General features: G+C 40.0%; 1 protein-coding gene across 2 annotated transcripts; it reads left to right on the forward strand.

Moving 5' to 3' along the window:
• The first annotated feature begins 1,611 nt into the window (after positions 1-1,611).
• lrrc32 (leucine rich repeat containing 32) lies at positions 1,612-15,238 on the forward strand. Of its 2 annotated transcripts, none has more exons than XM_005458255.4 (3): positions 1,612-1,964; positions 7,608-7,701; positions 11,012-15,238. In XM_005458255.4, exons 2-3 carry the CDS (start codon positions 7,612-7,614, stop codon positions 12,842-12,844), a joined length of 1,923 nt encoding a protein of 640 aa, XP_005458312.1. In that variant the 5' UTR covers positions 1,612-1,964; positions 7,608-7,611; the 3' UTR covers positions 12,845-15,238. The 2 variants fall into 2 exon arrangements, with proteins under 2 accessions (XP_005458312.1, XP_003453494.1); XM_003453446.5 differs by lacking the exon at positions 1,612-1,964 and adding an exon at positions 5,842-6,023.
• The last annotated feature ends 1,630 nt before the right edge of the window (positions 15,239-16,868 follow it).

The following is a 16,868-nucleotide window of genomic DNA, read 5'->3' on the forward strand; positions in this document are numbered from 1 at the left end:
CAAAGGATGAACCTGTGTTGTCGACACGTAGCTTATCAGCCATTTGATCCCATTTCTTTAGCAGAATGTATAAAATATGCCAAAGATAAGAGTAAGAGAGCCGTAACATTGCATTTTGGCACCAACAAGGTGATTGTCAATAAGCTATTGAATAAAAAGTTGGCATATCTTAGGATAAAGTAATGTCCCAGGTAATGCAACCTTAAAAATTTGAGCAAGTTGATCCATCTACTGTTCACTGACACCTCATCAGTAATGCTCTCAGTGGAAGGGTGGCTGTCAAGAAAGGCTGAGGTATGGCCCATGCTGGGCCCATTACACAAGAACTGGACTGAAAATCAATAACAGGCTTGATGGAGTCATGAATGTGAATTTGTTTTTTGATTGAAATGGCAAAAGAATACAGAGGAGGTCAGAAGACGGGTATAACAGTGAGTGCCTACAGTACAAGCCGGCATATATTGGCTATATACTGATACATTAGATTAAATGAGAATTTAAAAACTGAAGAAGAGACATGAGATGCATCTTTAACCACATTATGAGTGTTGATTTTGCAGTTTGTCCACCAGAGGGCGCTCTGCAGCTGTACTGTTGGCAGCACTTCATAGAGATCAGGCAACCAAAACCCAAAGAACAGCTTTGAATGTCCTTCAGGAAGCCTGGAGAACTATTCCTGAAGACTACTTAAAGACATTACAATAAAGTTTGCCTGAAAGAGTTCAGGCTGTGCTGAAGAATAAAGGTTCATACAACTTTAGAGGTGTACAAACTCTGTTTTTGTCTTGTACACTGTTTGTCTATGTGTCACTAAATTACTGCACATTCCTAACATTCCTAAAACATAAAGGAGGGGCATCTCAAGACTTTTGCACAGTACTATACAAAGTTTAATCCTTTTACAAAGGACAGCGCCTTTAGGTCTGTGCTCAGCCAGAGTCTGTGCTCTGTTGCTGGTGATGGACCTGATGGTCCACTTCCCAGGAGGTCTGGTCTGGTCTGGAACCAAAACTTATTCCATGAAAAAGCAGGGAACATGAGGGTGCTGCTGAACAAGGAACAGCGAAGGTCTCCGTGTAAATCTGACAGATGCAGAAGCGGTTGATGGGACATAAAAGAGAAAAATTAATTTCTACTTCTGGTGTGTGTGAGATATATGAGACTATTTTCCACCTTTAAGTTGCCAATTTTTAGTTTTATTTTTTTAGGGTACCAACAAGAAAAAAGGTTACATTTTTATAATTACTTATGACGTTGGTATCCAAGAACCAAGATGATTTAAATTTAAACTTTTTGTTTTCTCTGAGCAAATAAACAGAGGAGGAAAAGTCTAATCTACTACTTCAAGTCACAAATTCAAAAGTAAATGTTGATCTGAATATATGGCTATTACGCAGTACTTTATTATATTTCTAGAGAAAAATGCGTTAACATTTCACTGTTTAAGTCTAGTTTACACCGAGTTTTGTTTATTACAGCTTTGGCTGTGAGGTCGTTTTGTGCGCATAGAGTCAAATTTTCACATGGGTGTGCTTTCTTTCCATGACCAGCAGGAGGCAGAGTGGTCCTTCCCTTACCGTCAGGTACACCTTACCTGAGCCGTCCATAATCTTAGCTTTTCTTAAGCACCCTTCACCTGCAGGAATAACATCCTACTGATCTCACTGTATTTTTCCAGGAAACAAATATCTGAGAAATAAAGGGGGGGAAAAAACCACCCCACACACCCGCGAGTAATGGCGACCTTTTTTCTTTTTTTTTTTATGAAATGGAAACAAAAAGTCCGGGAATCCCGGTGATATGTAAGGGGACAATCCCCCAGGGAGATCTGTGACACACACACACACTCACATTGTGTATTTGTGTGTAAACATGACACCTGATAAAACATGGCAAAGAGTGAAAGGATAGTTAATCTGAAACTAAACCTGCACATGAACGACAGCCAGCAGACAGCAGACCAGGTAAGGCTCCTTCTTACGTGACTCCCTCTGGAAGGGTTACACCTGTTTGCTAACGCGTGCCTGTGTTCGCGCAGCTTTACGCTGTTTTTAAAAATTCACGGTTAAGACGATAAAGCTTGTGCATTAGTATAGATCAGCTGTTATCCGAAAACAGCAGGAGCTCGGCAGCTTTTCAGCACAGCGTTTCATATTCGCGTCCACCAAATTCAGAGATGGAGATCATCGTTTTCGCCAAATACGACGAGTTTTTCTGCTTCGACGCTTTAAAGCGGCTGCTGTCACCACATGTGCCGTCACAGTAGGAGATGCTTTTATTAAACAGGCTTCAGATCCTTCTTTCTACTTTTGGTTCAGGGTGATGTCCTAAACCCTCAAACCTGTTTGTGAGGGGCAGCCAATTAGAAGAAAGCTGGCTGAGGGGTCAGATGCACTGTGAATCATGCAAAGCTACTGTGTTGGAGCCCCTTAGTGGAAAGGCTGGGTCTGGATATGAGTGCAATGAGTCCACTTCAAGTGATTTTTTTTGTCCATATCATCTCTGTAGGGCAAATGTATGTATAATATACATGTTTGAATGTGGAACATTAACCTGATGCACCATTTCACACTGTGGGTTTGTAAATATTTCTAAATAAGTGTTAGTAGTTATTAATAAATCAGTGTCCACCTGCCAGAGAGGCGATATGCTAAAAATCAAATTAAACAAGGAGGAGTGTTTGTGTATTTTCACACCATAGATTTATTCCAAAAAACCAATTTTACACTTTCACCCACTCTACATTTCGCATGGAAATATATATTTATATACAGTAAACCTCTAAACCCCAGATCTAACTTAAGAACAAATACCAATATTTACACAAACGATGCAAACTAATGGTCCGCTTGCACCTGCTGAGTATTTCTGGAGCTTTCAGCCATATAACTCACATAATGAGCCCACGTGAGCTGCTGGAGATCTAAACAGAGCGCTTGTTTTTTAAGTTCATAACGTGCCGGCTTTAGAGAGTGTTATATGAGGCTATTCTGGCAGGTGCATCCTGCAGCTCGCTGTTACCTGTAAGGTATCCTTTGGTGTTGGTGCTTTTATGAGATGCTTGAAGTCCTCAGGAGGTTGTTGGAAAATGGGGAGGACCACGTTATCCAAGATTAACAACCAGGGGATCCTGGTTTTCCTCCCGTTAGTACCGGCTTTGTTTGGCACTTTATTTTTTTCCTCACACTTTGGTCTCACTTCCTCTCACTGGTTAGGTTTCCATATAAAAACTACTTGGTTAAAGAGAGGGAAAGATTTTGGTGTGAACCAAAAAACACCCTTAAGAAGAAGAATCTGCTGACTGGCTTGTGCAGTAACCCAGCACGTCTGTGTGGTGCTAATATTTGGTGTGAGCCATTAAACCTGCAGCAGGTGTTCAGTTTTAAAGGTTATTTCAGGTGCAAGCCTCTTTTGGAGGCATCCACGGGTCTTTAGTGGATTTAGGTTGTCTGTTGATCTAATCCCAGACCGGCTCCATGAAGTCCGGGTCACAGCTCTCTGTGTGAGGTGGGATTTGTTCTTTTTTTTGGATGAAGATCGCTCCAGGCTGGATGTTTGGGAACGCTGCGGTGCGTGTATTAACTGTCCAAACGTTTGGGAATGCTTTACAGGCTTAAAAAGCCGCACACGCACCAGTCCACACAGCTGAAATGTGCGTCTGAAGCAGGAGAGGAAAGGCAAATCAGGAGGTGCTGAATCCAGAGAGTGTGCTTCTCGACGAGGTCAGGGAAGAGAAAAGGTTACGAAACACATCCTGAACACATGCAACCAACGTATTCATGATAGATGTGATCGCTCGCTTTTCTTATCACTACAATCTGTACATGTGAAAGTGTCGGACCACATAATGAGTGGACAGTGGCTTCTCTCTCAGAACAGAAAGTGAAGGCTCTCGGCTGCAGGTGTACCACAAGAAGTCATTTACAATTCAAAAAACTAAAGAAAATTCCACCATGTTAATTCAGGTTAAAAACGGCACCTAAATATTTACATAAGGGGGGGAAAGAAAAAGCAAAACCAGAGAATTTAAAGGTGACATCTTTATTCGTCTCTTTTTGATGGCGAGCTCATCCTGTGTCGCGTCTTTAGCGGGAAAGAACCCAAACTGAGCTCAGACGCTACAAAGTAAAGCTGATACTGAAGACTCAGACTCAGCGGGCAAATCATCAGGAACTCGAAAAACGAAATAAGTCACCTTAGGCTTGTTTGATGATTCGAGGTGTGGGTCACAATCTGGGTTTTACGCATCAACACAGTTTTAAGTAACTCTCAGAGCAAAAATGAACTGTAGGGTCAGTCATCATTTTAGTAACACAGGGCCGGAGTTCCCACATGTAAGAGGAAAGGTCGAGACTAAAGACAAGAGATCCCCCAAAAAAGCTCAGAGAGCCGAGGAGAGCAGCACGAAGGACCACGCCGTCAGCTCTGATAAGTTCCCCTCGCTCTGCAGGTCGATAGTCTTGTTTCTTTGGTTCAGTTGGTCAGATTCAACAGGTTTCTATGTGTGTGCGATAACTTCAATAAATTTAACAAAGCCTTTCAAAATGTAACCTTCATCCTGTAAAAGATTTTCAAAATTTCAGGCCCTCTGGGTAAATTTCTTTTCAGCATAACTACACGAGAAACGCTCTGCAATCAGGTCAATTTCACACGCGCTCCAAAGTGCCACAATCTGACACTACAGTCTAGTTTTTGTCTGTGATGATGCAGAAACAGAAACCAGCTATTCTGCATGCGCGATCTGTTTTCTGATAATTCACTGGAGAAAACTTCAGAAAGTGGGTAAAGATTTGGAGGGTTATGCCACCTTTGGTTAGAATTCATTACAGCATATGAAGGATGTCCTCTTTACCTCCCCTTTAATAATAGAATTATCCTTTAGCTGCTTTAGCTCCTCCTGTTTCAGTTTCTAATATGATCATATTTATTTTTGTGGTTGTGAAACAGATAAACAGCATTAGCATCCTTAATACTTTATAACAGATTCAGATTTGTTTGATTAAATGTGGAGTTTAATCACTTACATAAAAGCCAACGAATTAAGAAACACCTGCTTATATAAACTTGGAGATAGAATGCATACAAATCCCTTTATAAATTGCATTTTTTCCAATATTCGCGTCCTAAAACAGACTGTAGTTTACAAACAATCTGATTTTATTTGTTAAAAATAGCATTTCTGCTTCACATGCAGCGCAATCTGTGGCTGAAAATCTCCACCGATGCAGTCAGAGCTCGAGAGCCCTCTATGGAGGCGAGAGTTTTACTCATGCTTTTTTCCAGCCTGTCTAGACACGCAGACATTCGTACAGTCATTTAAAACTGATTGTCTATATGTATAAACTGGTCTTATTCATTATAATTAGAGCGATGTTTGTTTACAGTAGGGCAGACCAGAGAAAAGCCACATGACAAGTCTGACTTACTCCCACAGTCATGAAAAGGATGTGTGATTTTTCAGCGCACCCACACGTCTCTGTGAACGCTATCAATAAGAGCTGCTGACGTAGAAGCATCAAAAACAGCTCAACATGTTCAAAAAAAAAACATCCATAAAAGGCTGCTTTCCAGAGATTTCAAAGAACGTAAAAGTATTCGGCAGAGCTGAGGCTTAAATGCCTCAGATTCCAAATGGAGTCTGGTGCGTGTGAGAACGTTCAAACTATTCCTCGAGACATCCAATTTTAGGATTAATAGATGGCATTTTTTAAATCTTTTTTTTGGGAGGTTGGGGAGAGAGGTTAGGGTTGAGTCTCCTTGAAGTTACAGCTCAAAACTAGAATTCCCAACCCAGCCCCCCCTTATATGGCATTTCCCCGAGAACAGTGGGAGGGGGGAAAGAGGCCAAGCCATGCAGGATATTCTCACAGGATGTGAGGATGGCTGGACAGCAGCCGGCAGCCGCCGTGAGATGTGGGGAGAAGATTGAGCTGAAAGGAGCGATCGACCTGTGTGGGTGTGTGAGGATGTGAAATCGACATGGTCAGGAGGCTTGTGAAGATTAGTCATCAGCTGAAAGTGAGGTAAAAGTTCATATTGTCGGGCTGTTGCTGCAGAGGTTTTTGGAAGGTTCTCGGGTTCTCGCTGACGTTTGTGTACTTGCTTACAGTTGTAGAGGTGGAGGGAGTACAAATACTCATTCTGTAGTAAAAGTCCTGCATGTAAACTCTAAAACAGAAGAAAAAGTGTTTTACCAGCTACTAACTCAGCTGTATTGCTTGCATGGGTAACAGCTAAACAGCTCTTTCAAATACTTTTAAATCAGCGTTATCAGGACTTTAAAGGCTGGAAAAGGCTGATTTTCTCTCTTCACTGTGATGAAGTTGCCATGTACCAACACATGGACTTGAACTCTATGTGCTAAAATATTATTTTGTGTAACAGAATCTTTAAAAAAGTTGTGATGCTGCCAAAATAAAAGCCTCCTGGTTCACATTTATGCAGTAAACTCTACCACTGCAGCACTGTTACTACTACAACTATCTGCAAAATGTACAAAACTTCCTCTTTTATAGGCACTCCGGCGTTTCTGAAACTAGGGGTCACAAGCTCTTTAATAAGGTGGACTTTTTCCTCACCTTAGTTAATACATCCTACATTACATAATGTCTGATGGCCTCTTTAGTGCCTTAGATGTTTATATAAGTGAAACCATGTGAGGAATTTTGAGGGGAAACATTTCTTTGGTGGATCTGAAATCTGAAGATGTCCCCCTGCCAAACAATGCTCTGTATCTCTTTCATGGTATTAGTGGGATAGTTTAAACAAATGCAGTGAAATTTCCCTGTGGTGGGGCTGGAAGTAAAATGGGAATTAAAATGGGAAGAAGAAAAAAAAAGGTTGAATGGGAACATTTAAAAGTCTGAAAGTGTGGATCTTTTCTGGCTGCAGTTTAACGGCTGTGGTGTTTAACCAGACTGTGAACGTTTCTTTTTTTCTATGAGATAAACCTTAAAGTTTATTCGACTTTCATCAAAGCCCTGCAGCTCTGCGATCCGCCTTAAATCGGAGTAAAAGGCTGATTCATTCAATTTTTTAAAGGTTTCTCTAACGATAAATGAAGGATGATTGTGTGCTCCAAGCATCACATGAGAGCACTGTGATGAATTAAATTAGAGCAAACTGCCTCCGTGTTTGTCACTCATGACTTTAAACCATTCTTAGCCTCAAACTGCAAACCTTTTGTTTCCCCCGTAAGTTTCCATATGCATATCAGCTTATCAACCCTCCGGGGCACAGCGTGTCTGCCCTATAAGGTGACATGATGTATTGTTTTGTTTCTAAGTAACCTATCAGGAAACAGTGAAGCGCTATAAGCGTGACTCACTCGCCTCAAACAGTCGCTAATTTTGTAAAAACAATAACAGTACAAAGAGTTAATGGAAACCCTTTTTTTTTGGCTTAGTCATTCTTTATGCCAGAAAGAAAAAAAACGGCATTCAGATTAATTGCAACAAAAAGCCCCCGTTTTCATTGCATAAAAAAAACAACAAAACGCCTTCATAGGTCACACACTACTACTCCTTCCCTTTTTAGTTACATATACAGCATGCTTCCCACATTCATGTGTTGCTCACTTGTGTGATCTGGACTGTCTGTGCCTGCAGCACCATGGACGTCCTCCAGCTGCTCTTCCTGCTGTTGGTCAGCTGCGTGGCGGCATCCGCGTACCCTCCCCAGCAACCCCCTCCATGCCGAGTTGTAAGTAAACAGAGACACGCACGTCGGGTCTTTTGTCTGTTTTTTTAACGGCATCTTTTCTCTGTTTTTTGTTCACTTACGTTTTACATTGTATGTGCGCTTTCTCCATGCATTCAGATCAGCTACAGGCAGTTTATTTTATAATTATTTGCAAGCTTAGACCTGAATAGTTTGTTCACGAGTTGCCAGCTTTAATAACTGGGCATTAAAATTTTATTTGTCTTCACTGGAAGTCATGCTGATAGAGGGTTGGGTTTTTTTTAGGCATAGAGGGCATGCGTCACCCAGCTGTGTCACTGTGTACAGTGCTGTGATTTCTTTTTTTGGTATTTCTAGTGATTGATCTTGCAGAAATATTGCTGTAATCAAATGACAAAAAGAAAAATGCATCACTTCCAGTAAGCTACAGTACTCGCTTTTCTTAGGAAAGAGCCGGAAACACATGAAGAAAGCCTTTATAGGTTAAAGGTTGGGTCACAGTTCGTCGCAATTGGTCAGAGTCATTAGTGTCAGGCTCAGATGCGTTAGCTAAAAATAGCCAGATAGTGAAAGCGAAAGGTGCGTCACTTACACTTGATGTGGTCATCAGTGGTTCTATAAATACCCAGATATCAGCGAACTTCTCTGTTGAAATCGGAACGGTTTTTAGAGCATCACACTTTCTGAATGAAGTTTAAAAAAAAAGATCCTAAAGCAGCACAAAGACACTACTGATGAGACAAATCTAAGGATATCTTCAAAAGTCTATCAGAACGTGTATATTGTGTTAGGTATACATTTACTTTGCCACAAATCACACTCTGTACACTTGAGTCTAAGACAAAAAGGCTCTGTAGTTCCCTGAAGTAGCTGGTTAGTGTCGCTCTTACAAAATGTTATTGAGACAGCAGCAAATATTGCATTTGTTAAAGACTATTTTGGGCTGTGGAGTAATACTTATTTGCTTCACTGGTTGGTATACTTTTGGAATTAGAATAAACTAGTCCTCCATGGTATTAATCATTTGTTCACTCTAAGCCGGGAATGTCAAAGAGTCCACAGTTTATGCCCTCCTTCCTGTGTTTAGAAGCCGTCCAGTGGGGCTGGATTAGAGTCTTTGCCGGGCTGATTCTGGCCCCCTGGCCTTATGTTTGACACCTCTGCTGACCAATTTCAAGGTTTTGGCACCAAACCTACTTGGTTAGGTTTCGAAAAGGTGATGCTTTTGTTTAGTTTAGTATTAAAAACTCATCATTCGCTTCAATATAAGCTCTTAAGAAATTAAAACATTGTAAAAAAAAAAAAAAAGGCTTGCGAACAAGTTAATGCAGTTTTTATTCTGGAGGACTGTCCCAACCCAAGGTTCTCATTCTGGATGGTCACATGATGCTGTTTAGCCAGAGTCTCCACAATGATGAAGGTGTTTTTTAACCGTTGATACTGTTACACAGTAACTGCAGCAATAATGTCCCGAGAAGTATATAAAACACTCTGTTTAAGAGATCAACAAAGTAGGGTAAAGGGATAGTAGTGGCATAAATCTCATGTTTACCAGCCAGGAAACCACAGTTTACAACCTGCTAGGATTTTTTTCTCAATACAGACTGTTTACTTTTTTTTAAGAGGGGCATTTCGGATCTTTATTAGACAGGACCATGAAGAGTAGGCTGGAAAATGGCGAGAGGGGGAGGGTGAAGCATAGCAAATGGTCTGGAGCAGATTCAAGTCTGCTGCAGTAAGGCCCTCAGAGAGTCACCTGCTTAACCACACTGCATCCTCCAGTCGGTTCGTTGGGTTTAGGCTCTGAAAACTGCTTGATTAGGTTTAGAAAAACATTGTGGTTAGGGTTACAATAAACCCTTCACCAACAATAAAGCCTCGGCATGAAAAATGACGAGTGTACAGCCAAGAAAGCGCACTACAAAACTGCGGCACACCAGCGGCTTTGATAAACAAACGCTGTATTTTGTACACTGGGAATGAAATTATGAATGTGGTCACAGTTTCTGGACAACAGCGGAGGTCTGTGGTGTGGAAGCGTAAGATACACTCTTGTTCGTAAATCAGCTGTTAATCAACCGTGAGGAAAAACAAGAGCAGGGGGAAAAATCCCCGTGTTTGGATGTCCATAGATGCTTTTGTGATTAAAAAACATTGTGCAGTCCTCTCAGTCTGACTTTGTGAAACCAGATAGGTATCTTCCAGCATTAAAGTCTTTCTTGAAAGCATATTTTGGCCTTGTTACAGCAAGTATTTATAAGAGAACTGAAAGCGGTGAGATGACCGATAATGAGGGGATAGAGAGATGGGAAATTGAATGAAACTTGAGGTCAAGGGCACCCCCCCCCTTGACCTCAGTTGCGACTTTTGTGTCCAGTTTGGCGACATTTGTTGCACTAAACACGCTCACTCTCGTTTACTGTCATCTCTGAACTGTGAGCCATTAAATAAACCACTAGCAGACCGTAAAACAAAGATCACCAAATTGGGGATGTTGCACTTTACGGTGTTCTAGCCTCAGCCAGTTGAGCACGACCTTAGCAGTTTCCCCACTTGGTTCCCATTATTTACACAAGTATTAGTCATTTTTTTACAGTTACTCTGACTAAATGTGCCGTAAACCACCTCACGCATGAATCAGATAATGTGGAGTTAAAGTCTGACTTAGTCTGACATAAGCAGTTGCATGCCACACGAGGAGTATTGCTGATGAGACACAAAGTCACATAGGAAACATACGTGTTTTTTCAATGATAAAACTTTTCTCCAAGTGTGACTGATTTGTTCCTGAGCAGATACAAGATGTTCTGCCATCCAGTTCTTATTTGTTTACAGACAGCTTGCAATCAACAAGGAATGCCCCTTTCGCGATACCACAAATACGCCAAGAAGCTAAATGTACTCTGCCTTAGAGAGTAAGCAGAGAGGGAGACAGTTTTATGAGCTGTTTTTGGACATGGGGGTTTTGTGGCCATATGGTTTCAATTATAAACTGCACTTAATACCTCAAACGTCTAATAGGGAAGAAAGACGAAAGAAGAAGTAAAGGTGTGAGGTGTGTTTTCTTCTTGGTTTAGGAACTTTTTGTTTTCTTTTTCTTTTGGTTGGCTTTTTTTTAATCAATTCAAAGAGAAATAATCATAGTTCAAACACTTAAAAAAACAAAATTACAACACCGGGTTGTCTTGCTGCCAAGAACATGCCTTAGGCCCAGATACACTGACTCATAAATCGACCCTCCACATCCACATGTGGTCTGTGTTGTGTCATGGTCAGTCAACCTGGCTGTATGCCGAGATAATCAGACTTGTGTGTTTGTCTTTGTTTGTAGGTCCAGATGGATGCGTTTTGCAGCGATCTGAGCCTTAGAAGTGCGCCACTCAACCTTCCCGATGTCGTCCAAATGCTGGACCTTTCACGAAACCAGGTGCAGAATCTCACCCGGGAAACTTTAGCACACCACACCAACCTCCGGCATCTGAATCTCCACTCCAATAAGATCCACTTCATCGAGCCCAGGCTCTTCGAAGGCATGAATGATCTGAAAATCCTGGATCTGTCCAAGAATCATTTGAATGTTTTTGCCCACTCCAAAACAAACATCGGACCTCTTAAAGCTGTTGAGTCACTGGATCTGTCAAGCAACGGCCTGTACACGGGGATGTCAGACTATTTCTTGTCTGACTCTCCCAGGCTGGTGAACCTTTCTCTGAACAGCAATAGCATCACTGAAGTAGCAAAAGATACCTTCAGTGGATCCTTGTCCTTGAGGAAAATCAGCCTCCACAATAATATCATCTTGAAAATTGAAGATGGAGCTTTTGACATTTTATCTCATTTGACCGAACTTGATTTGTCCAAGAATTCAATAAGGTGCATCGACGACTTCAATCTCGACAAATTAAAAGTGTTTAATCTCAGCCAAAACAGCTTGGAGTCATTCCAAAGCGCGCAATCAGACACTCCATATGAGCTTGTCACTTTTGACCTGAGTCAGAACAAAATGCTTTTCTTTCCCCATCTCCCGAAAAACAACTGCCTTAAATATCTGGACCTTTCAAAAAATCAAATCCAAAACATTAAATTCATGGGAAATATAACGTTTAATTGCCTCAGATACCTGGACATGAGTTACAATCAACTCAAAAAAATGCCTGAAGAGTATTTTTCCATGATGGGATCACTGGAGGTCCTAAATGTGAGTAATAACTGCATTACCTCATTTTCTATTACTGATGGAGGCCTTCTACAGAGAGTTAAGATCATCAATCTGAGCTATAATCCACTGCAGAGTCTGACATTTGGAGAAAACACTGTGCAGTCGCTGGAAGAACTCTTCTTACAAGGAAACGACCTCACAACCCTGGACTATCAAATATTTCAGAGACTCCCCAACATCAAATACCTGCATCTCCAGCAGAACAACCTGCAAGTCTGTGACTCTGAGCCAACAGACCAAAACCACAAGGATCCTCAAAGTTGTGTGTCCTTTTTATCTGTTCCTAAATTGGAGGCTTTGTACCTCTCTGAAAACAACCTGAGGAGTCTGCCCGCGAACACGTTTGCCAACACCCCATTGAAGGTCTTGGATTTGTCCCTGAATCCAGGCTTGGACATGCACAAAGACTCTCTTTCTGGTCTAGAGCACTCCCTGGTTCACCTTTCCATGAGGAAAAACAACATTTCCATTCTAAAAGCAGACTTGTCCTTACTGAGGAGCCTCAAATACGTAGATCTGTCTACCAACCAGTTGACCACTCTGCCGACGTGGAGCAAAGAGTCCTCCATTGAGTCCTTAAATTTGCAGAACAACCACCTGGTGACCCTGGAGTACAGCACCATCCTTGCTTTGAAACGCTCTCTAAAGACTCTTTACATGGGCTCCAATCCTCTGAGCTGCTGCGGCAACCTCAGATTCATCACCATGGTGCAGCAGTCCGCTGTGGTCATTCCTGACATTGAAACGGTGACCTGCGTTCACGAGGACTACTCTGAGCCGGTCAGCATCAAGAAGGTGACCCAGACAATGTGCCATGGACCACCCGTCCAGAACTATATTATTACAGTTATAGTGTTATTGTTACTTGTGATGATCGTGTTCGTGCTCTGGGTTAAATGCTGCCACTCAAGGAGGCGGAAACATAACAGAGGTTTTAGGGCATAATGAATGAAGGTTGGACACAGAAAGCCATGAAGGAATTTAGGAAACAGCTGAAGGTTTCAGTCAGACACAGCTGAAAATGTGAATGTAACTTCTGTGGGGCAAACCAAAGTCTCCTGAAGGAACAATGTGAGGCTTTGAGTTGTTTTTACCACTACGAAAAGCTACCATTGATCACTGGGACATCTATCAACAAGCAAGCATTCCTCAGTATCTTCCCAAGTGAAGAAATCATTTTTTTACAAGAGATTTTAAGGACCTTATGGTGTGCTCAGACACCAAACAAGGCAGTGTGAGAATGCAAAGTCAAATGAAAACTACAAAACTGAGTGTTTCAAGGGCAACTCACATAAAAAAGTCTTTTCGATGACTTGATAACAAGCAAAGACTGAACAGAGCAGATACACCTGGTGCATTGGACGTTAAGCAGCCATGTCTGCTTGAGGGACACAAAGTGAAAACTTGTTTTGCTTTCTGTCTAAACACATCTGTATGGCTAAGCCAGCTGTAGAGCCATGACCGCACATTATCTTACTGAATGTAAAATGAAGAATTAACACTAAAAACACTTCCACAAAAGAGTGGCATCAACAAGCGTGCCTGAAATGCAGCAATAAAAGTTATTATAAGTGTTTGGCCTTTTGGAAAATACACTTTGATTTCAGTGTGAAACTTAGCCTTTGTTTAGTCACTCATTGGTTTGTGGCATTTGCCTTGTGGATGTTAGCTCTGACAAACAGGAAAGCTAAATTTGGCTATCAAAAAACAAGCTTGCCAGAAAAAATGTGCTTTAGTAAAAATAAACACAGCCTACACCCACACTTTTAAACCTGTATTTTTTAAAACTGGGATTTTAATTTTTGGAAAAATATCTTCTTTCATATCAAAATGTAAAAAATGATCCATGTTGGGGAAATCAAGCCAAAGAGTGCCAAAGAAATTAATAAAACACAGAAATGAGGTTGCATTTTTGCGCTTCCAGCATTTTTTTGTAATGTTTTTTTTAAGGTTAGATTTCTAAAAAGAGAACTTAAAAAACGTTTTTTTTAAAAAAAAAGATTTAGCCATTCCAATCTAAGCAAATATCGGCGAAATTACTCATTATCCCACCGAACACGGCATCTCAGTGTAGCGAAACTTAATTTTGTTCATGAATTAATGTTAACCTTTTACTTTTGGAGACTACGTTTGCTCTTAAAAATTAAAATTAAAATGTGGCACTCACCTTCATTAACAAAACATGTACTTCCGATGACCAGAGCTAATTTCTGCTATAATTTTTGCCTGAAGAGAAGACCACTGGGTGTTAGTTTAGTGAACCAAGGCGATGCTACCAAAAAGCATCACCCCTATGGATGGATTATCCCAGAGGAATAAAATAAACACCTAACATATTTTTTTAATCTAATTTTTTTGTGCGTGCATTAAACCAACAGCGTGTTTGTTGTTGAGCTTCAAAGGTAAGCTAGCTTGTTTCCGGCTCATTCCACGCCTTAACTTCATACTGAAGTTGACCTTCTCATTTAAATCACAACAAGAAAGCAAAGTTGTGTGTTTTCCAAAAGCGTCACTCACACTCATTTAAGGGTAGAATGAAGGTTTGTTGAAGATGGATCAGTGACTGAGACGGTGAAAGATGAAACGGGGCGAGGGAGCATCGAATCTCAGACAGATGTCTTCACTCAGACATGTTGGAATTTTCCTCTAAGCTAAAAATAAAGACAGGAACACTACTAAAGGTCATGAAACAAGATGCTCTTTATTCATGAAGTAGGATTAGATGAAGGTTGTTTTTTTTGGTTGTTTTTTTTAAGAAATTCAAGCCGTCACTTTAACCTTTATTTATAGTTTGCACTTTAAACTTCCTCTTGTATGTGTGACTGTATCTGATTTTAGAACACTATAAGACCTTAATAATGCTAAGTACATAGAGCAGAACATATGATGACATAAGTTATTTTTCTTCTGTTTGTTTTTATATATATATATAAAAAAAAAACTATAAAAACAAAGCTTTTCCATACTGATACCAGGCCCATGGTCCTTCACCTGTTAATTTGACTGATATGAATAATGTGTTGGCATGAGTGTTTGTGTTGTTTTTCCCACATTAATATTATATAAAATGGTAAATCTAGCGCTGTGCTGTTGTGGGCTACACTGGGATTCACAGTTTCATGTGATTTTTACTGTGTTCAATCCTTAAAAAGCAAATTATTATTGATGTTATTAGCAAAAACCAAAGTTAAATATTTTTTCTCATCATGCCATGTATTTTTGTAAAGTGTAAGTTTGTTTTCTTTTTTTAGTAAATGAAGGACAATTTCTTAATGTGTGTGTGTTATTTGTTATTTTAACATCAACTCAAATATTGTTATTAAAGATTACACTCTGTGTGTAGTTATGATTTGTTTTTTTAATATACAGCACCAAATGACAACAACAATCGCCTCAAGGCACTTTATATTGTATAACACTCTCATAAATGTATCCTAAAGATCCTACAAATATAGCAAAGAGTGTTTTCATGGCTTTTTAAATAGAGGTTGAACAACAAGTATTTTGGATATACAGACCTCTACTTAAAGTCTGCCCCTTAAGTGCATTGTTAGCTTTCTTTTTGATGTATTTTCTGGGTACATGTTGCTCTACAGCTGCAGCTGTGCCATTTTTTTATTAACAGTCCAAACTTACATGTGTGCTGGATTCAAATTTGTAAAGACCTGAAACTGACATTTGGGTCGTTTGAGTTATACAATACAATACAACTTTATTTATATAGCACATTTAAAGACCAGAGGTACACCAAAGTGCTTCTCAATAATACAATAGTATGAAATTAAATTAAAATTACATAAGGATGTGATAGCAAAGTCCAAAATACACTACCAGATGAAACAGAGCACTAATTAATCAGCAATGCTAAGTTAAATAAATAAGTTATTAATCGTAATTTAAAAGATTGAATGAATTCAGACGCTGGAATATCAACTGGAAGATTATTCTGGTAATACAATAATATAAGTTAAAATTACATATAGGTGGGATTGCAAAGTACAAAGAAGACTATCTGATAAAAACATGAACTAAGATAAGATAAGATAAGATAACCTTTATTAGTCCCACACGTGGGAAATTTGTTTTGTCACAGCAGGAAGTGGACAGTGCAAAAGTTGTGAAGGAAAAATTAGAATAAAATAAGATAAGAATAAATACAGTACACAACTGTACAGAATAGAATAAAATAAAATACTATATACAGTAGAATAAAATGGAATAAAATATACAATAAGATAAAAATAGAATACAAATGCTATATGCAACTGAGTAAAAATACAACGATGCCAGAAAAGATTATTGCACATTAGTGTTGTTGCACATGTGTGGATGTGTATGTTGGATCAGTTGAAGTCTTTGTTGTGGAGTCTGACAGCAGTGGGAAGGAAAGACTAGCCAGGAATGCTAGATTAAATAAATAAGTTTTCAATGGTAGTTTAAAAGATTGAATAGATTCAGATGCACAAATGTCAGCTGGAAGATTGTTCTAGGGGTTGGCGGCATCACTAGCAAAGGCACGGTCACCTCTGGTCTTCAGCCGGGACCTAGGTTACACCAAGAGCAGCTGGCCCATTGATCTTTGGGCTGTTCTAGGGGTATACAGGCTGAGGAGTTCAGTTAAGTAGCTAGGCGCAATATTGTTTACGATTTGAAAAGTAAGCAATAACATTTTAAAATCAATACGGTACTTAATGTGGAGCCAATGTAGGTCAGCAAGAACCGGAGTGATCGAATCATACCTCCTAGTTCCCGTTAAGAGACGTGCCGCAGCATTTTGAACAAGTTGCAATCTGTGAAGAAGGGCAGATTGGAGGCCCAGGTTAAGGGAGTTGCAGTAATCTAATCTAAAAGTAACAAAGGCATGGATACATTTTTCATGTCCTTACATGGTATGTAAGGCTTAGCCTTAGAAATTTGACGTAGTTGATAAAAGCTAGATTGTACTATGGAGGACACTTGTTTATCAAGT

Source organism: Oreochromis niloticus, linkage group LG10 (genome assembly GCF_001858045.2).
Source record: "Oreochromis niloticus isolate F11D_XX linkage group LG10, O_niloticus_UMD_NMBU, whole genome shotgun sequence".
NCBI lineage: Eukaryota > Metazoa > Chordata > Actinopteri > Cichliformes > Cichlidae > Oreochromis > Oreochromis niloticus.